At 34.0% G+C, this 21,113-nt stretch overlaps 1 protein-coding gene across 2 annotated transcripts; it reads left to right on the plus strand.

Annotated features, from left to right (window-relative positions):
• The first annotated feature begins 222 nt into the window (after positions 1–222).
• Positions 223–17,002, plus strand: LOC118448935 (lateral signaling target protein 2 homolog). Of its 2 annotated transcripts, XM_085660503.1 has the most exons (7): positions 223–299; positions 483–757; positions 11,266–11,688; positions 11,801–12,157; positions 12,312–14,662; positions 14,754–15,034; positions 15,148–17,002. In XM_085660503.1, exons 2-7 carry the CDS (start codon positions 722–724, stop codon positions 15,426–15,428), a joined length of 3,729 nt encoding a protein of 1,242 aa, XP_085516629.1. In that variant the 5' UTR covers positions 223–299; positions 483–721; the 3' UTR covers positions 15,429–17,002. The 2 variants fall into 2 exon arrangements, with proteins under 2 accessions (XP_085516629.1, XP_035738783.2); XM_035882890.2 differs by lacking the exon at positions 223–299 and having other exon boundaries at positions 310–757.
• Positions 17,003–21,113: the final 4,111 nt, after the last annotated feature.

Below are 21,113 nucleotides of genomic sequence, written 5' to 3' on the forward strand. Positions count from 1 at the left end.
TATAATCACTAGTTATTATAATTATTTCTATCGCCCTTGAAAGTAATTTATAAAAATTATGAATATAGGTTATCTTTGTTCGTGATTTTTTTCTTTATTCAAATAGCCCGCGTCATTTGAAAATGCTACCAGATGTCGCTGATGGTGGCAAAGATGGCGCGATCGTCGGCGCATGCGCAACAAATCAGTTGCGTAGTTGCGTTTCGTGTTTCCGCGGTCAGTCATCATCGGTCTCATGGACGTGCGATTACTCTTTTCGGATATGTGAGTGTTCTCGTGCGCAAGGCGAAGAGGAGGAGGTGAGAGAGAGAGAGAGAGAGAGAGAGAGAGAGAGAGAGAGAGAGAGAGAGAGCGAGAAAGGAAGAAAGAAAGAAAGAGAGTGAGTGAGTGAAAGATCGTTCGATGGTTGTTCGGCCGTTCGAAGTAACGCGAAAGGAAGGCTCCTCATATTTCTGCATCTGTTCGTCGTATCTAACTCGTAGCAGTCAATAGTAGCAGCAACAGCAACGGCAGCATCAGCATCATTAGCAGCAGTGGTAGCAGTAACAGCGACCTTCGTGCCAGCTGAAAAGAGAAAAATTTGGCTATGCGCGCTGTGAAGATTGACTTGAAATCAGGATACGCAACGACGAAGGTGACGACGACGACGACGACGACGACGAAGAAGACGACGACGATTCGTCCGTGATAACGGCAGACATTGTCGCGATTTCGATGCGCGATGGAGTCCATAAGAAAGTGGTTTTACAGGCCTAAGGTGAGTTTTGTCTATATACATCATCTTCTGCTTGCTTTACATTTTCTTCTCTCATTTTCTTTCTCTTTTGCATTGATACGTGTCTCTCTCTCTCTCTCTCTCTCTCTCTCTCTCTCTCTATATCCTGCTTTTCTATCTCTCCTTCTTGTTCATATTAAATAGAGGCCATCCGTTTGTCTCTGCAAACTTGCATGTCTCTTTTAGAATTAATCGAACGTATACGTTCTTTGAAACACGTACGTATGTATGTACGTACGTACGTACGTATCCAGCTCTTCTTCCTCTCTTTACCACCTGCATGCTGTTGCCACCTGTTTTACTAAATTTCTCACGTTGTCGAAGCCCACCACCCTTCTCTTACTTTGTCCAATTCAATGAGAGGTCTTTCTTCTCTCTTCCTCACTTTTATTTATTTATTTAATTTTTTTTTTACTTTATCGACTCGTAAACGTATTTTAATCCCATCTTTCTCTTCCTCTCTTTCCCCCCTCCCCTCCTCCCCTCTCTCTTTCTCTCTCTTTCTCTCTGAAACAAAAAAAGAAAGAGATTCGAGCGTAAAAAGGTTGATTGGAGTGTCCTCCTTTTTGTTTACATATCCGAGGCAACGCTAACGTTATCACGAACGTGCGTAAGATCACGTTCCTAGACAAGTAGAAAGAGGGAGAGAGAGAGAGAGAACAGCAGGAAACTCATTGAGAGGAAGAGGGAAAGGAGAGAATTAAGGTCGGTTTCTCAAAGGGCGAGAACGGAGAAATTTGAGGATAACGTTTTACTCGAGATGTTACACAACATGGTGGAAGAGAGAAACCCGAGGAATAAGAGAAGAAGAAGGAGGAGGAGGTGACGATGGTCGTAGCGTCTTTTTAACGCGCGCGCGTGTGTGTGTGTGTATGTGTGTATGTATGTATATGTGTATGTGTGTATATATCTTGTCACTCGATATCTCTTCGGCCGTGTCGAGGTTACGCGGCAGGTGAAAGAGTCCGCTTAACGCAGAACCAACAACCAAGTTGCGATCAGTTTCTTCGTCATTTTCAACGGGAACTCGAAGCAACGATCGTAACGAACCCTAGTCTCTCTCTCTCTCTCTCTCTCTCTCTCTCTCTCTCTCTCTCTCTCTCTCTCTCTCTCTTTCTCTGTCTCTCTTTCTCTTTATAACATACATAAGCGTCGAAGTACGGTATAATTCATTCGTAAAAAAAAGGGTGAAAAAAAAATCCAAAATTTTGTACGCACGAGAATTTCATTGATTTTAATCATTCATTCGTAGGGCACGTTTTTTTCTTTTTTTCTTCTATTCTTAAAGATATAGCTATGTAATTATTGGAACAAGACTAAATCGAAGATCCTCCCTCCTCTTTTTCTTTCTTATTTTCTTTTTACTTTTTTTTTTTCCTCTTTTTTTTTTCGCGATACGTTTCCAATCCTTTCGTTATAGATGATTAACTTAGAAAAAGAATTATGATTTCATTGACATCAAATTGTACGGATATGCGTTCCTTCTTCGCTGCCCAGTCATTGTGCCAAGTTGTTACGATCACGTACTTTTAAGATACCATTTCGATGAATGTCAGGATATATATATATATATATATATATATATATACATATATATACATATATTATATATATATATGATAGATGATAAAAGTTATAAAAAGAATTTATCGTAATTAAAATTGTAAGCTTGTGAAAAAACTTTGATAGGTGACTCGAAGTTGTTTTTATTTTATTTTTTTTTTGCTTGATATTACAAAATGAATTTCAATAGAATTTAGCGAAAGATATTGGCATAACCTAATAAATGTTGCAGATGGACAATGGCGGGAAATCCCAGCTGACATCGTTCTTTAATATAATTCGTTGTAAACAATCATTGAATGCAAAAAGATGATCTCTCTTCTTTTTCTCCCTTTCTTGTACTACGTTACTTATCTACTTTTCTTCGTATTTCTTTCTTCTGATTTATCTTCAATTTTATTACGAGTTTAGTGAGCAAGATTTCCAAGGTATTTCTCGTATATACATACATATATATGTACGTCGACGTAAGGCTCTATAACTCGTCAAATTCCTCGTATTTATCTCCTGTTTTGGTGCACTCCTTTCCCGTTATGGTTACTCATTCGTTGCCTTCGTTGTTTCCCGCTGATTGCATCTTAATATCTGGTTATTACTCGTTATAGCTTCCTTAAATTAAATCTGATGTCATAACGATTAACCTATCGAGAATGTAGCAGATTAAATTCGACGATGTTTTCTTTAAATGTTAACTCTTAATTCGAATTATTCTTTCATTATAATCTCAGTACTGCGAAAGATAAATAGATAATTAAAGAGAGAGGAAGAGACGTAGAATACTTAATTTTCGTTAACTCAGTCTTAATTAATGTAGGATTCTTATTACAAAAAAGAAAAAAAAGAACACACACAATTCTTGATTACGTGGGTCGATCGAAATTCTCATAAATTCGCATTCGTGTCGTTCATGTAGCCGTTCAATTTCGCGATACGTAGAAACTTTGTTTATATCTATTGTACGATAATTAAATGCCGTGTTTTCCTCGTAATTAATACATAACGACAGACACTCGTCACGTAGAGCAAGCCTCGTCGAACGTTGTTCCTCGTACAAGCGTGCGTTTCGAACGATGTCGGAAAGTTAGCAAATGACATTTCTCTTTTATCACGTTCTTTGTGTAAACACGTTAGATTTTCTATTTCAATGGTATACAAATTGAAACGCACGTGTATGCTTAATATACGAAATAGAATTATCAATCTGATGTGAAAAGTAATGTGTGTCAATTAATTCGAATAAACGCGCCTGAAATTTTTCGTCGATTTTTATCGATATCTTCGTCGAAAAAGCTTCGACTTTACGGCAAATTCAAAAACATATGTATCTCTTCGTACGTATAGTTCGTTTCTTTTAATTAAAATCGAAAACAATGACGGTGTGTATGATCGTGTGAAATCTTTTATTAAATGGAAACAAAAAAAAAGACAACGAAAAAGGAAAGAAAAAATAAAGGATTGATAACTCTCACGATAACGGTTGCGGTCTGTGGTTTCATCCTGTAAAGAAAGCGATCATCCTTTTTATAGAAAATGCGTGAATAACGAAGAGTTACGAGAACAGGAAACTGTAGATTACGGTACAAGTAATCCCTGGTTTTTTTTCTTTTTTCTTTTTGAAGAATTTTAATTGAATCATATATTCGATGTAATCGTTATCTAATATTTGGACAATTTTTTAAATTCGTGTTAGTACATACTGTTGCACATTCTTTAAATTTACGTTGACACGTGTTATCATCGCAATTATGAACGTAACCAATATCGTGTAAAAATGATTTTCCGATAATTCTCCTCGCGGTCTGGAAAATTATCATGCTCGATGAGAAAGAAAAAGAGAGAGAGAGATGGAGAGAGAGAGGGAGAGAGAGAGAGAGAGAGAAATAAAGAAAGAGGCTTTAATTAAAAAAGCCAACGCACACAGGGAGAGGGAGGAGAGAGAGAGAGAGAGAGGAAGATGGATAGATAGATAGATAGAAAAAGAGAGAGTTTAGGGTGGGAGGTAGTACGTCACGCTAAGTGGATCACTAGCTATGAGCATATGAATGAGGAAAAGAGAAAAGGAGAGGGGATTGACGTAGGGGTGAGCATTCGACTACAACACGAGTGTGAATACGAGAGTCACAGTCTACGTTTTACGAGTAACCATGACGCGTATAAGGGTGACTCAAGAAAGAGGGATCGGTGGAGAAGGGGTGTACATAAGCCTGTGTGTGTGTATATATATATATATATGTATGTATGTATGCATGCATGCATGCATGTATGTATATAACTACATATGTGTATCTACATATTGACGTTGAGGGTTAGAAAGGGTCAACGATATTGGGGATGACTCATTTGCACGGAACGACTTTATTATCCGAGCCCATCCCTACGATCCTAAAAACTCGTCTGTTTTCTTTTTTTTTTGTTTTTTTTGCTTCTTTTTCTTATTTTTTTTCTTCTCCTTTTTCTTCTTCGTTTTTTAATCTTTTCTTTTTCTATCTCTCTTTCTCCTTTTTTTTTTGTTCTTATCCTACGTTTACGTTCCCCTGCCTTTTTATTGTTTGTCTAAAAATATATAACGTTTAAACGTCGAGATAAATGTTTATCTTCTTTCTTAATGTAACTTCGATTGCGCGTACTATTTAATCATAAAAGATATCGTAGCAAATCGATAAGTCGATTTTTATCAGAAAGGAAACTCACGTCGAGAGTCCTTCGTCTTGTTTTATTGTTCTTTCCTCTTTTTACGCGGACGTTCATGAATATCTTGCATCTAGAGAGAGAGAGAGAGAGAGAGAGAGAGAGAGAGAGAGAGAGAGAGAGAGAGAGAGAGAGAGAGAGAGAGAGAGAGAGAGAGAGGAGAAAGAGAGCATACAAAGAAACATGTGTATCGAACAAGCTTCTTGTTTTCTTCGTGGCATACGTAAGCTCGAGGACGAAGACGACGAAGGTCATAAAAGCAACCTGCTTATTCCTTTTATATACATACGTATATGCATTTATGTATATATTTACACACATCGTTGTTGACAATGCGTACTCATTTTAAAAAAATTAAACGACCGATAAAAGAGAGACCGTGACTCTTCTTCGGTCCTATATGCGTACTCTTTCTCTGACACACACACATACATACAGAGGAAGACACGTGTTTGTATGAGTATGCATACATAAACATATAAAAGGGCAAAAAAGTTCATAGACACTTTTACTGAATATTTAATACTTTTTTCTTTTTCATTTATTCATTTTTTTTTCTTTTTCTTTTTTTTTTTTTTTTTCATTTTCTAAACATTATTTATTAATTCCATCTTTTCTACTTGTAAATATATATGATTCCAAAACGACTCTATCGTTTTCCTTTTATATTTGTTTTCTAATTGCGCCGATATCAATATTGTATTTAACTTTCTGTTAATAGTAAATCATTCTAGATAATAAGGAGAAAGAAAATAGATTAAAAAGAAAATGAACGATTAAATCTTAGCATCTTCCTGTCACGTTTCTTATAATTGCGACAACTTTGACGCGCATCGAGCGTACATGCAAATCATTTATTTCTTTAATTTTTTTTTTATTTGTTTTTTTTTGTTTTTTTGTTTTTTTTTTTTTTCTTTTTAATGTATATATAAAATGATTTTTCTCTTTCGATGTATATAATACGTGTAGTATGCCATTATATTCGTGATGTTATAACGATTATAATCTCGTATTCTTTTGCCCTTATTTCGTTTCACCGATTTCCCTGACAATTTTCTATCGTCGACGTTTAAGAGAATAATTTGCATGGTATTTTAACACACCACGCGAATCCTATGTCGTGTTCTCGCGAAATTGCGTTCGCTTTCGCGTGTAGTTATGCGAAAAATTACGAAGTACACGCTCGCAACTTCATTGTCATCGTCATCATCATCATCATCATCATCATCATCATCATCATCATCATCATCATCATCATCGTCATCGTCGTCGTCATCGTCTTCGTAGAAGTCGCGTCGTCGTCCGTGGTAGTACTACTCGTTGTTTTAAATTCTGATTCCCGTACGACGCAACAGGAAGGAATTGCTTATATTCGTAGCTTTTGTTAAAATGTCTTCCATTACGTCACGCGATCGTTCTTTCGTTACACGTTCAGTTTTATTACTTCCTTGTTGTACGCTTTCGAACCTTTACAGAGAAAATACGAAGCTCTCTTGTGCCAATTTTCAAGAAAATTTAAGGGAAAAGAAGATTAAATTTCTCTTTTTGTTTTTTTTTTTTTTTCTTTTTCTTTTTCCCACCCTCATAAAAATCGATCTTTATCTCTTCGCTTACGTATCTATGACGTTGATCTTGATTCTATTTATTTGGAATGATCCTCGATATAGATAGATATTTGGCCGATTTTGGAAGATCATCGTTGACTTTTAGTTTGCGTGTTATAACGTATTTGCACCGAGAATGTACATGAATTTACAATGTAGAGAGAGTGAGAGAGAGAGAGAGAGAGAATATACGTTGAGAGTGGTGTGTTAGTGATTCTGGTATTTCTCGTGACCTAGATACGAGCGATTCGAGGAAGGGTACATAATCTCGCATAATGGAGTAAGATTATTACCATTGTCATCGTTCTTATTACCAGCTTCGATTTGTATGTATATTGTCAGAAATTGCAATGACCTAGCTAATCTCTTTCCGTTTATTATAATTAATCATATTATCGTCTCAATTTATAATCAATTAATAATCAATTATAATCAATATTCATCTCTGATATTATCTTTGAAATATAACAGAAATGATTTAGAAGGTTTCACGTTGAAATTATTTGATTTATAAATTGTTATCATTTCTAGGCATAATTATTTAATTTATAGTGGTACATTTTTTTTCTCGCAAACAAACGTTCGATGAAAATTGATTGATTACTTTTTGATAGTTCAAAATGATAATGTTCAATGTTGAATTAGATTAATCATTTCCGATTAATCTCTCGTTAATGCTGCAAATATCACTAACGTGGTTGGTTTGCATACCTACACGTGTAGGTTGTTTTCGTTGAATAAATAAATGCACGTGAATTAACTTTGGCAACGTGATTTTACATAGTGTTTACTACAAAGATCTCGTTTTATATATATATATATATATATTATTTATATATATATATATATATACATATATGTATATATGTATGTATGTATCGATGATATCACGAATATCGCAAGTACACTATATACGTATGGATATTGTATAACGTATTTATTGTATGTATTTTATATCGTACGATTATGAGAGACATGACATCAGTATTGAACTTTTGAACTCGAACTTCATTTGTTTTTTTATAAAAGAGATAAAGAAGATAAGATTGACAGCAGAAAAAAGTGAAACGAAATTATAGAAAAATTCGAGAAAATTAAATATTTGTTTATTGTGATACATATGGTTTCTTAGATAAAATGTAGGTATACGGTAAGATTGCAATAATTAATATTTAATGAATGATTTGACGTTGAATTTGTTTTATTATTTAAATTTTTTTTTTTTTTTTTTTTTTTTTTTTTTTTTTTTTTTTTTTTTTTTTTATCTAAACGAACAAATAAATTCTCTTCAAGCTTATTTTTCGTATGAAATACGTTAAACTCCAAAAGAAGTAAATACTTTGTTGAATTCTATTCCAGCCATTTGGTTAGCGAATCACGCGTTATCATACGACAGCGTTTCGTTACATGTGCTTATCCGATACGCGATATAATACAATTAAAATCCTTATCAGATAATTTTGCGAGCTGTACTGAAAAACACAAGAGTATATACGCGTACACACACACACATATATATATATATATATATGCGCTCATGTCTTTTATTCACGTCGTCTATTTCTTTCTTTTTTTTTGTATTCGAGAAAGGTTAAAGAAGAAAAAAAAAAGAGTTATGCGTGTAAACAGTCAGTATTATCAACGCTTACTCATATCAAATAATATATTAGAATCGAAAATATATTATCGATAGTTTTAATGATGAAGAAGGATGTATATGTTTAATTTCATTTATCGGAATGAAACTTTTCTTTATTGTTATTATAATATATGTACATGTATACGTATAGGCGTGAATGCAAAATGACGAGAAAGAAAGAGAGTAGATTCGTCGAGATGACAGACAAATGTAACACATGGCTGGAAGGACTGTACTTAACATATAGGCAAACGTGCGATAAGAAAGTTGATAAAACGAATCGATTGAGAAATCTTGGAGAACACAGAAACACGAGTCGTGTTCTATCGCGTTAGAAGATAAAAATCGACGATTATTCTTTAATCCCTTTTTCCTTTTTTTTTTTTTTTTTTTTTTTGTTTTTTTTTTTCGATTTCAATTTTCTTTGTCTTATCTCGTGAATTTTATTTAATTATTGATATAAACGTTAATAATAGAAATGTATTTAGATATATCTAGAGACGTAAACAGTATTTAGAACGAGCGGGGAGATAATTGCGATGGATCCTCCCTCTCTACTACTCCATCCGTAGTCGATTTTAATTTTGAGGAAAAACAAGAAAACAACTTAATTAATCAAAATATTTTATGGATATCAGTTCTTTCAGCTTTTTTACGAGTTTCTTAGCATTGATATAGCTCAAAGCACATGTCCTACTACGTCCCACCCTAAATACGCCTCTATTTAATTTAGACTTATTTATCTATGATATATATATGTATGTATATGTATATTTGTATTATCATTATAATTATATTCTTTCTTTATTTTTATTTTAATGATGATTTCGATCACAGCCAATGTCCACACTTTTATCAGAAAACATATTTAACTAATCTTGTCTTAATAAGCTTTGGTCTGGAGACCGATCGAAGATATATATATATATATACATAAGTTGAACATAAATAACAAAGGCGATAGTTCGAAGAACATACTTTAAACGAGACACGAACGTGTAAATTTATGATACTGTCTACGTACGTAGAAGAGCTATCGTAAAAATCTACTGTAATATCGATCTAAACGATGACGTCATGAGGGGTGGCTGCGTGCCAGAAAAAGAAAGGAGAAGGATAAAAAGAAAAATAAGTAGAGGAAGAAGCTAGGGACGCAGACAAATGGATATTGACAAATTTCTTATTTACATTATATCTCTAACTCGATCACGTCAATCAAAAAACAAACAATATTATTTAATAATGGACTTACAATCATGTTTTGCATTAGCCATTATTAGATCAATTAATCAATCAATGTGCTACTGTTAAACAGTTATATAAGAAGAATTGTGTTAGAGTATATAGATATCTTTCTTCAATAGTATCGTAAAGTTATATATAGTCGCAATAACATACATTTCTCAGTCGTCGTCGTCGTCGTCGTCGTTGTTGTCATTGTTGTATTCAAGAAAGAATAATACAAAAGTACAGAAATTTTATTCGAAAAGAGAAGGATCATTATGTGAGCCAGTGATTATGAAAATGATCTAATCGGAAGTCATTTTTGAGATATTAAAAAATAAAAAATCTTTTTTGTCATACCCTATTGTTAAAGTAATTTTTAGATTATATAAAAGATATATTTACTTTTTTTTGCGTCTGTCATTATAGAAAAATAATTTTTTAATTTAAATTTTTTAAAGGATATTTTTTTTTCTTTCTTCTTTTTTTATTTTTCTTGTTTCTCACTTTTAATCTTTTGGCCGTACGATATTAACAAGAATATAAACATTCGTTCTATATTGAAGTTTTTCAAATTTCTTGCGAAGTTTTTTTCGTTCGATAAAACTTTTTAGTTAAAGCGTCGACCAACACTCCTACTGGCTTAGTGTAGTAAAAAAAACTAGAAACTGGCGACACGCTTTCTAAGCCTCATTCTTAGATATTGCTTTTGAAACGTTAGAAAGGGGGAGTTTGCCCAAGCAAACGATTAGAATTAGGGAACAAAGGGAATTCAAAGGAGCCTCGATATTTTTACATCCTTGTTCGTCCATAATTTTTTTGTTGATCTCACATCGTCAAGACGAAACTGTTCATGAAATTTTTCGATTTTTATAATCGATGAACGAAGATTTTTATAAATCCAAAAAGGAATTATTACGGCAAGAATGTACCTACTGTTAAAAGCTATGATTATTTCCCTTTGAGCCAATATTCCGATTAATGTTGAACGAGTATGAGCTCAATTTAAAATGAATTTTACGCTAGTCAATCCATCGAACGAGTTACTTCGTCGAGCCTTTGTTAAATGGAATGCAAGTGTAATCGATTGTCGAGAAGCCTGTTTCGGTACACGAGCTTCATGTTTTAACACGTCAAATTATCTTCTTCTATTTCAATATTTGTTCTAGGAAACACAATTTTGTTATGATTTTTCGTTCCAACTTTTTTTATTCTCTCATCCCTCTCGTTACATTATTGTATTGTCTAAAAGAAATGTGAAATATTCGAAAATTTCTGCAACGAAGCTCAGTTGCATCTCGAACTTTCAATCGTGCTTGGAATGAAAGAGAGCAAAGGGCAATTCAGTCTATAAATTATATTATTCGAATCGCCTTTTCTGCCGATGCCATCGACGAGTCGAACGGAGCTTCGAATAGCGGAGTAATAATCACGCGGTGTAATAACAAGGGTTAGAAAAAAATTGCTTTTTATCTTGTATTGCCGTATTCGTTAATGATTACGCTATTTATGCGTAAATAATAGAGTAAGAAAGTTAATCGACGAAATTGTCCTATTAAATTTTTACCGCTTTTACGTACAATGCCGTCTAATTCTTGCAGCGAGATTTTTAAGTAATATTAATTATTTATAAATATTGCCTTTCATTGAAATTATTATTGATATTGATATCAAACATCTCTTTAATTTTTTTTTTTTTTTTTTTTTTTTTATTAAATATGATAGATCCTCCAAACATAATGCCTTTTTTGTTTTTGTATTGTTTTAATTAGAGAGACGATACCAGTTTATTGGCTCAGTTCTTTTACGCCGATGAATCCCTAAACGCAATTGCCTGTGAGCTGGATTCTTTCGATGGACGTCAGGAGCCAGAAAGATGTACAACTTTGGTGAATCAGCTGCGACATTGCCAGGACAAAGTCCTGACGATATGTAATCAGATCATGGATGATCTTATACCAGACAGTAGAGCTAATCGGGACTTTAGAGTAAAGTTTCCGGACGACGTGATGCAGGAAAATTTAGCAGGACAACTGTGGTTCGGTGCTGAATGTTTGGCTGCTGGATCGTCGATCATGAACAGAGAGTCCGAAAGTTCTGCTATGAGGCCGTTAGCAACGGCACTCACGAAATCATTAGAGATTGTGAGAAATTTGCTGAGAGAGCATGCGTTGAAGGGCCACATGAATTTAAAGGTATCGTTGAAAAGAAGGGAAAAAAAATTTGTTCTTTTTACTTGTTCTTCTTCTTTGAAGGAACAAGTAAAAGTCGTTGGTTGATCAAACTCTGTAATTATTTTCTTTTCAGTATCTTTCTCAGACTCAAAATCCTTTGGAGCCATCTTTAGAGAAGCTGATAGAATCGTTAAAGATTTTCGATCGGCTCTTCGCTGACTTTGAGCTTTGTTACGTTGGCGCCATGGTACCGGTCAAATCCACGAAGGAATACGAGCAGCAGGAGCTCGTTTGCGTTTTATTTTCCGAGACTTTGCAAAGAGCCCTCGAACGAGGTTTGCTGAGTCAAGCAGACGTGGATAATTACGAACCTGCTTTGATGTTCACTATACCACGTTTGGCCATTGTATCCGGCTTGTTGGCCCCACCTGGAGGTCCCTTGTGCCTGAATTCTCCTGATACTATCAGCGAAATGTTCAGGCCATTCAGGGTAGGCTCGTTAATCCATTACTATGGAATAATTATCTAATTCAAATACGAAGAGTTTATACGAACGTATCTTTCTTTCTGAAATACATACTCGTGTAAATTTAAGCTGATAAGTGGTTTAATAATTAACATGATCGTGTTACTTTTCCATGTAGACTCTTCTCTTGAAGATAAGAGAACTACTTTGGACTCTGAACAATCGTGAACTTTATATGCTGGAGAAGTTATTGTGCTCGAACGAAGAACCCTCGGGTCCTATCAGCCAGTCGACAAAATCCACGTGTCAGGACTTACCCGATCTCGAGGAATTCGTTCACAATTTTTATACCGGTTATCCTAATTGTAAAGACTTCATTGTAGATTTCTATACGGTAACGAGAAACACAGGGAATAATATGGATGAGGTGGCGAACGACGTGGTTCAAGCGTTGGACAATGAAAATAAAGAAAGATTGGCGGAAAGGAGATCGAAGAAGGATCGTGAGAGGGATCGTAGAGAGACGAGATATAACGAGGAAAATGGGCCCAAGGACTTAAATAACATATCCACGGAAGGATATGATAACGTTGTAGTTCGTAACGATAATAATGTGAAGGTACAGGATAATAGTGAGAGAGAAAGTGTTCGAGAAGATGTGCGTTGTGACATAGTACAAAGTAATAGTTCGAAAGAGAAAAAGCAACAGGCATGTAATCGCGATTCTTGTCCCGTAAAGCAGGTATCGAGCGAGAACGGTAATAAAGGAGAAATTGAGAATGTCAGGGAGGAAGGTATAGTAGTAGTAGCAGCAGTCGAGGACGGTATTTTTAGTACCGTGGAAAGTTCGGGCGAGATCAATAGGCAGGAGGAAAACTTCCTCACTCCTGACATTTCTCAAATGCTCGCTGACTCGGAAAACGTAGAGATTCTTCAAAGTCAGTACCTACTCAATCAGGTATCTCACGAGAACAATGTAACGGGTGAAACCGTGCATATTCAAAATTCTCTGCCGGATTTGGACTCGAAGAAACTCATTTCCGAGGCAAACAAGACTCTCTCGAATCTTTTGTTGGACGGTGAATGTCAGAATGAAATCTCCGAGCAAACAGATTCGGGAATATGTACGGTCATATCCTCGGAGAACACGAGCTTGTATGATAAAAGTCCCGAGGAGAAGAAGACTTTCGCTAATGAGATTCAGGACGACGAGCGTGCTTTAGAAGATGACACGCAGGAGAATAACAGCTATTCCTGTTCTAACGTAAACTCACCAAGGAGAAAGAATTCGAACATGTCTGAAAGTTCTTGCGTCTGTGGTATAAGAGCTTCGAAAACTATCACGTCTTTGGATCATCCGATAGACGTGACACCTTTGACTTCAGGAAACAACGATTCTAATAAAAACATTCCAAGGATTTCCTCAAATTTCGATGGCACCAACGAGGAGTTCGTTGGTTTGGCTTATGGTAACGGGCACCTGCCGCTCTGCGACTCCAATCAGACCAGCTTTCAATTGAATTATTCAGAAAATTGGGAAAATCTCAATTTGAATATAGACGCGTCGACCTCGAGGAAGGAATTTTGGAGCGATCTAAAGTGCGAGAATTGTCCGTCAACGTCACAGAATATCGACAAAATGGGAAATAAGATAGAGAGATACGCGCAGGAGAAGGTCATCGCTAGGAAGGTCCGAGATGACAAGCAAAGACGACGTAATCAACGGAAGCACGACAAAGGCCTTCACAAATGTCAACAGGTTACAAGAAGTAATCATTGCGTTCAGTCGCCCCCGAGCACTGAAAGTTCAAGGTCAAACTCGATAGACAGGTGTTTGAATCCACGATTGACCAACTTTGGTGCGAGCTTGCATCCGAGCCAAAACACAAGACAGATGCCAAATTTTGGTAGTCACAGTCCGCACGCGAGTCCAAGGCTACAACATTTCGAGTCACGTGACAGCTCGAGACAACGAAATTATAATTTATCGAAGTCGACGAGAAATTGTTCGCCACAGAGTAGAAAGCTTTTGGATCACAGAAGATCTAGGTCCGAGCAGATAGCTCGTATGAAGCGAAAGGACTTTGAGAAACGTGACAGGTATGAAAGACTGAGTTATCGATCCGAACAAACCAAGAGGAAACTTGGAAATAGGAGTCCTAACGACCTGTTGAACGACGGTTTAGGGCCTAGAACGGACAAGAGCGGTCTGGTAACGGAAACAATATCTCCCGTTACGTCACCAAATACATGTTATAGGCTCGAAAATACAAGAGACAATAATTTACAAAGGCCTCCACGTACCGCGAGATTGGTGAATCCTTCAACGGTCACCGGAACGCAATCTTTCAATTCGGAACAGACGCAGAAAACAGAGGCCGTTGGTTCGAGTTCCAGTTGTTCGAGTTATTGCGATTCCAGTTCAGAAACTAGCGAATTTCAAAGCGATTGTCAGGATGACGAGGAGATAGCCTTAGCGATGCAAGCTGCGGAGATTGCGAATAGAAATCAGATTAGAGCGAAATTTAGGTAATAACGTTGTTCTCATTTTTAATGGTATACCTATCTTAAAACTATAATAGACATTTTCTAATAGACTTTTCGAATGATCGATCATTAGGTCCTCGGAAGATCTTGTTCATCGATTGTTCGTCTGTATAGCCGGCGTAGCCGATCAACTCCAAACAAATTTTGCTTCGGACCTTCGGAATATCCTGAAGTGCGTCTTTCTTATGAATAGTAGTCAAACTGTAGAGGACGAAGAGCCAAAGCAAGAATGTTTGGTATCCAGCCAAGCAGTCGTTACGAATCACACGTTAGGCACGAGTAGCAATCACGATCGGCAAAACTCGTTGCAGGAGTACGAAGACGAAGAGGATAATGGTCCTGCAAACGAACAAAGTAGAAATATTACTTTATTATAACGTATTTATTAAAAGAAATATCATATTATCCTATATAATTTTCTCTAATTGATTTACATTTTTTTTTATCTTGTATCACTTTATTTCTAGCTTCCACGGCAATGGAACGCGGTGAGGAATGCGTCGAAAGAGCACCTGCGTGGGTGCCAGACAACGATGCACCTAGGTGCATGGCTTGTCAAGCAGGATTTACTGTTGTACGCCGTAGACATCATTGTAGAAACTGTGGTAAAGTGTTTTGCGGTCGTTGTAGCAGCAACAATGTTCCTTTACCGCGTTACGGCCATACCAAGCCTGTCAGAGTCTGCAATAGATGTTTCCTTTACCAGGTGACGCCGTTTACCGTTTCTCAAGTCACACCCACCAGTTGAATAGATAACATCTTTAATGATTATCGAATTTAATTACGGATCGTATAATAAATTTTACGCTTCTCTTATAGGACACGACAAACGTATTTCAAAACGACAAATATCGCTTCGTCTTTTGTTCTTTTTATTTTCAAGTTTTCTGGGGAACAGTTTACACACATATATATACACTTTTTTTCTTTGTTTGTTTCTTTCTTTCTTTCTTTCTTCTTTCTTTTTTCTTCTTTTTTCTTTTTATTTTTTTTTTTTTTTTTACTTTCGATGACGTGTTACTTGAACGTTCATGTCAAGCGTGTCAATGAGTCTGGTAATTTCTGGTGTCTCCGATCTTTATCGACGATTTTAAGAATAACATTCTATTAAAAAGATTTGCTTCTACGCAAATGTCGATCGATCGAAGTCGAAGAACTGATAGTTATTACCAGATATGCTATTAACGTATATATGCTCAAATCGTACAGTCGATAATGGCGCAAATTCCATTAATACCTCTCATTAATAATAGTAAGAATATGTAATAATAATCGCCTTTATATCTTTCAATCGACCTGCCGTAATAACTTCTATGACCCAGAGCCGCAAATAGAAGCGTTTCAGTGTAATCTCAGTTGCACGTAAAAATGATAGTCTTATATTTGCGTATAATTTTGATTAAAAAATAATAAAAAAAAAAAAAAAAAAAAAAAAATAAATAAATAAAAAAAATAAAAAAAAACAAAAAAAAAATAAAGAAAAAAAGGAGAGGGGCAAAAGAGAAAGGAGAAATAGGAAAAGAATTGTTATTTTACTTTTTCTTTTCTTTTATTTTTTTTTTTTTTTTCTTCCTTTTTGTACAGCAATATATAATCGTTTACTTATTTTTGTTTTTATTTTTTTCGTAGAATTTTATTATCACTTATAAAGATGTTTTTATTTGTTATAGAATGTAGGAAATGGGGGGGGAGGTGCTGCTGAAACGCGTTTTATACAAATTTCTTATATTTTTCCTTATATAAATCTATCAATATATGTAAAAACAATTTGTGTGCATATATATCATAATTGTGAAAATCTGCGGTGTATAGTGGAAAGCAAAACACAACGTGTTCCTGCATTCTATCGTCTGCTTAGGTTTATTTTTCTTTTTCTTTTCTTTTTTTTTTTTTCTTTTTTCTTTCTTTTTTTCCCAAGATAATATCTCTTTAATTGCAAGAGGAATCATTTTGTTATTGCTTTTATGAAAAGCATTGGAACTTATGCAACCAGTAATATCTAAGCTAAGTAATGTATCTTCGAGTACGACCTTTGGCAAGTTCGAGGATTGGAAGGAGAATCGATGGACGTTGAAAAAGAATATTACTCAACGATAAACCTATAACCGCGAGTTCATTTTTCTAACGACTGTGAACTAACCAAGGATTTTACTCGTGCGATGATCTTATTTCGATAGCAAAAACGATCGATTATTGACTGTATGTGAAATTTCAAAATGTAACTCGAGCGCATTGTTGTATAGAGAACTTCTTTTTTTTTTTTTTATTTTGTTTTGTTACATACATAAAAAAAAAAAAAAAAAAAAAACAAAAAAAACAAAACGATCTATGATAAAAAAAACATCGCGCGCGCGCGCACATACACATACACATACACATACACATACACACATAACATAGAGAAACAGATATACACACATGGGTGTGGGTAGTGTGTAGAAACACTCTCTTTAATATCCTCATTTCAATTAAGTTAAGATCAAATGGGACACATGTTAATATGAACTTTTTTCATTATTTTGGTGCATCCTTGTCTCGTCCGCGTTATAAAGTGCGTCCCATGTGTTACGAAATATCCTATATATTTTATAGCTACTCGTTCATTTTCTACTAGAGAGAGAGAGAGAGAGAGAGAGAGAGAGAGAGAGTGAGAGAATGAGAGAGAGAAAGAGAGCGTACGCGTGTACATATGGAAAATATTTCAAGAACGGAGAGAGAGTTGCTCATACGTATACACACACACACATATATATATATACATATATGTTTATCTAATATTATATATATGTGTGTAGAATATTAAATAGGAAAGAAGAAAGGCAAGGAGGATGATGCGAATTTTGAATTCAATGCTTATGTACGAATGGCACACGCGTATTGATCGTGCTACGGAATTAGCTGGAAACGCTATACGCAGGAACATATATTTGAAAGTTATATACATACACAACTGCGGCATATCCTGCGGAATTCGGAAAAATGGGGGAGAGGGAAAAAAAGAATTAAAAATCAAAATGAAAAAAAAAGAAAAAGAAAAAAAAAAGAAACAAAAAACAAGAAATAAAAAAAACAAATTAGAAGAAATCCAATTAGAAAATGTGTATCATCGGCACATCTTTGCGTCGTTTGTGTGCCAAACATTTGCGATGACAATAAGTTTCGTTCTCCTTGCATCAATTTTTTTAATGTTTCAATATACAAAAAAGAAAGAGACAAATAATTTTTTTTTCTTTGTTTTTCTTTTTTTCTTTTTAAGCGACTTATAAAAAATAATTTTTGAGAGAACTTCTCACGTGGAACGTATGTCATCATCATATTTGCGACCGTTCTAATGTTAATTGCAACGAATCCTAATCAGGATGTATAACAGATCGATGCAATTCGTTCGTGTGTATGTGTTAACGTGGATTATTAAGACTGTTCGAAATATAAAAGTTCGCTTGCGTTATATATGTGTGTATATATATATATATATACACACGTAGGTTTATGTATTTATATGCATACCTTTAATACGTTTAATAAGTTAATACGTTAATACGAAGGTTCATTGTAATTGTTCATGTAAATATGAGATAATCCTGTCATTTGTTATTTTCTTTTTTATTTTTTGTTGATTCAAACGAAAGAGGAACGCATACACATACACACAGACAAATTGAAATTTTTAATGTTTCAACAAAAAAAGAAAAAAAAAAAATAAGAAAGAAAAAATTAAAAAGAAAATATTTATTTATAAGATTTTTCTCGTGCATTTGTAGTACATGCGTACAATTTGTAAAACGTTGTAATCACAGAGTTACGTGTCCAATCTTATCAGAAATCTCCTTATCGACAGAACTTTGAAGGAGAACCTCTCTTCGTCGGTTTTTTTTGTCTTTTTTCTTTTTTTTTTCTTTTTTTTTTTTTTTTTTTTTTTTTATCGTAAGATTTTCCGCTTTTTTTTTTTATTACAATATATAATTTTTTTTTTTTTTACGATTTAGAACGCGTATTTCATCATTATTAGTATTATTACTGCCATGGTGGATTATTAAGGACGTTTTAAATAATATAGGCATACAAAAAGATTTTTCTTCTAATAACGTACTTTCTTTCGCTCTTGATCGATTACTTTCTTCTTAGACGATAAAATATAATAAAATATAGCGACGTTTTTAATAATACAATTAAAAACGTAATACGAAGAGGCATGTTATATAATTTACATATATATATATAATCTCTATATATACACAAACATATATATATATATATATATATGTATGTATGTATGTATGTATATAACATGAACAGGCGCGCGTTACACGCAATTGTTAAGTAAATTAAGTGAAGAGTTATATTGAATTAACAAACTCTTTTACGAATTTCGTCGTCGTAAATGCGTATAGATAACGAACAAAATATATATCGAAATCGATAATATGCAAAGTTTGACAATTTTTTGGGTAAAAATAATAAGGAATAGAAAGATCGTGTACGTTTTCCTTGTTAGCGATTATTATATTCTTATACTCGTTGTGTAATTGCTTTTAAGATGGCCATGCACTTGACTGTCGACGTCTGGCAGTATTTTTAGATTAAATGAACAAACAGCTATGATGAAGAATAAAAATAAGAAGAAGAAGAAGAAGAAGAAGAAGAAGAGGGGAGAACGAAAAGAGGAAATAAAAGAAAGAAAACGAATATAACACAGCAGTTCACTGTCAATAATAAAATTCTAATTACGCTGGCATGTGTTAGGGCCTATTAGGGGCAAAGAAAAAGAGAGAGAGAGGGAGGGAGGGAGGGAGGGGTATGATTAAATGATTATACATCTACCATATATATATATATGTATGTGTGTGTGTATATATATATATATTTATATATACACACACACACCATGTAGGAGATTTTTCAGAAGGCTGATATTATTCCTCGTTTATATATTTTAGCTCCAGCATTCCGATTTATACGTGAATTTTTTCACTCCGCGTATATAGATAACAACATCCTCGAGAACCAATCAAAATCTCAGTATTCATCTGTTAAGACACAATTTGGCCCTTCCGTATTTGCAAAAGAAAGGAAAAGAAATTAGTATATATATATATATATATATATTAGTATATATATATATTAGCATTCTCTTTTAATTCCATTGTCTCGTGAGTAATAATGATTTTGAGAGCTGAGAAAAATAAAAACAAACAGGACCAAGTTCCAAAGTTGAAATTCGATCAGCAGGATTATTGTAAAGTCCGAGAGGGATTATTTTTTTGTATCATTATTGTAAATAATATGCAAATATTCTATTACCCGCAATATCATTACTAATCATATATTATAGTGTACATCCTTATTTTAATACTTTTATTCGTTTATTAAAAAAAAAAAAAAATTCTTTTTTTAATTTTTTATTTTGTTATTTTTTATTTCTTTTTAATTTTTTTTCTTCTTCGTCTTTTCTACTTTTCTAATGTCTTTCATTTCGTCGATTTCTTTCAGTCAAAAAAATTTCTTTTAAGTTTTATCCATATATTTTCTTTTCTTCCTTTCTTTCTTTCTTTCTTTTCTTTTCTTTTCTTTTTTTTTAAATAATTCTTTTTTTTAATTTTTTTTTCCTTAGCTCAGACGAATTTGTTGCGAGATAGGAGTCGACAAAGAATTTTTGTAGACGAAGAGAATAATATACACTAAAGAAAATGGAAAAAAAAAGAAAAAGAAAAAAAGAGAGAGAAACATATTTTTCGTCTTCTAATACTTATTAATGAAGAAGAAAAAAAAATTATTCTCGATCCTGTTAGCATCTTAGCTATTTATATATCCGCTGTCCGATGTATGTGTGTGTATGTATCTATATATATACATATATGTACACACATTCTCACACACAAATATATATATATATAAAAAGAAGAAAAAAAAAATATTGGTTAGACACGAAGAACTTTGTCGAATTATTTGACGGACGTAGCAGCGGATTTTCAAATTATCGTATAAGGAAAAAATGCATATAGCGAGATAATACAGACAAAAAAAAGACGATGTTTCTTTCATTCTCTAAACGTGTGTTGACAAAAAGAAAAATAAATAAACAAAAGAATAATAAAATAAAATTATAATAATAATAATGATAATAATAATAATAATAATAATAATAATTATAAATACTTGAGACACGCGGTGAAACGCGATTGCTTCTAATTAAACTTTAGATAATTACATATGTATGTATATGTATATATATACGTACGTAGGTGAACGAGAAAGAAAAAGAGAAATTGAGTATATAGATTATGTTTAGAAGAATAGGAAGAAGAAGAAGAAAAAGAAAAAGAAAACAAAAGAGAAGAAAGAGCGTGGCTTGAGCGAAAGAATTATTTTTTACATGTATGCACAAATGTATAAGATGCCTTGCTCGGGGAATGTGTTTAATGAAAATCGAACA

Source organism: Vespa mandarinia, chromosome 12, assembly GCF_050613455.1.
Source record: "Vespa mandarinia isolate Hongniang chromosome 12, ASM5061345v1, whole genome shotgun sequence".
In the NCBI taxonomy this organism is placed as follows: Eukaryota; Metazoa; Arthropoda; class Insecta; order Hymenoptera; family Vespidae; genus Vespa; species Vespa mandarinia.

What these genes read in the sequence shown, in the direction of transcription:
- LOC118448935 (XM_085660503.1), top strand. Translation starts at nt 722, where the DNA reads ATGGAGTCCATAAGAAAGTGGTTTTACAGGCCTAAG. An exon ending in AAATGTTCAGGCCATTCAGG is followed by an intron (nt 12,158 to 12,311) that starts GTAGGCTCGTTA and finishes TTTTCCATGTAG; the next exon opens with ACTCTTCTCTTGAAGATAAG. An exon ending in TGGTCCTGCAAACGAACAAA is followed by an intron (nt 15,035 to 15,147) that starts GTAGAAATATTA and finishes CTTTATTTCTAG; the next exon opens with CTTCCACGGCAATGGAACGC.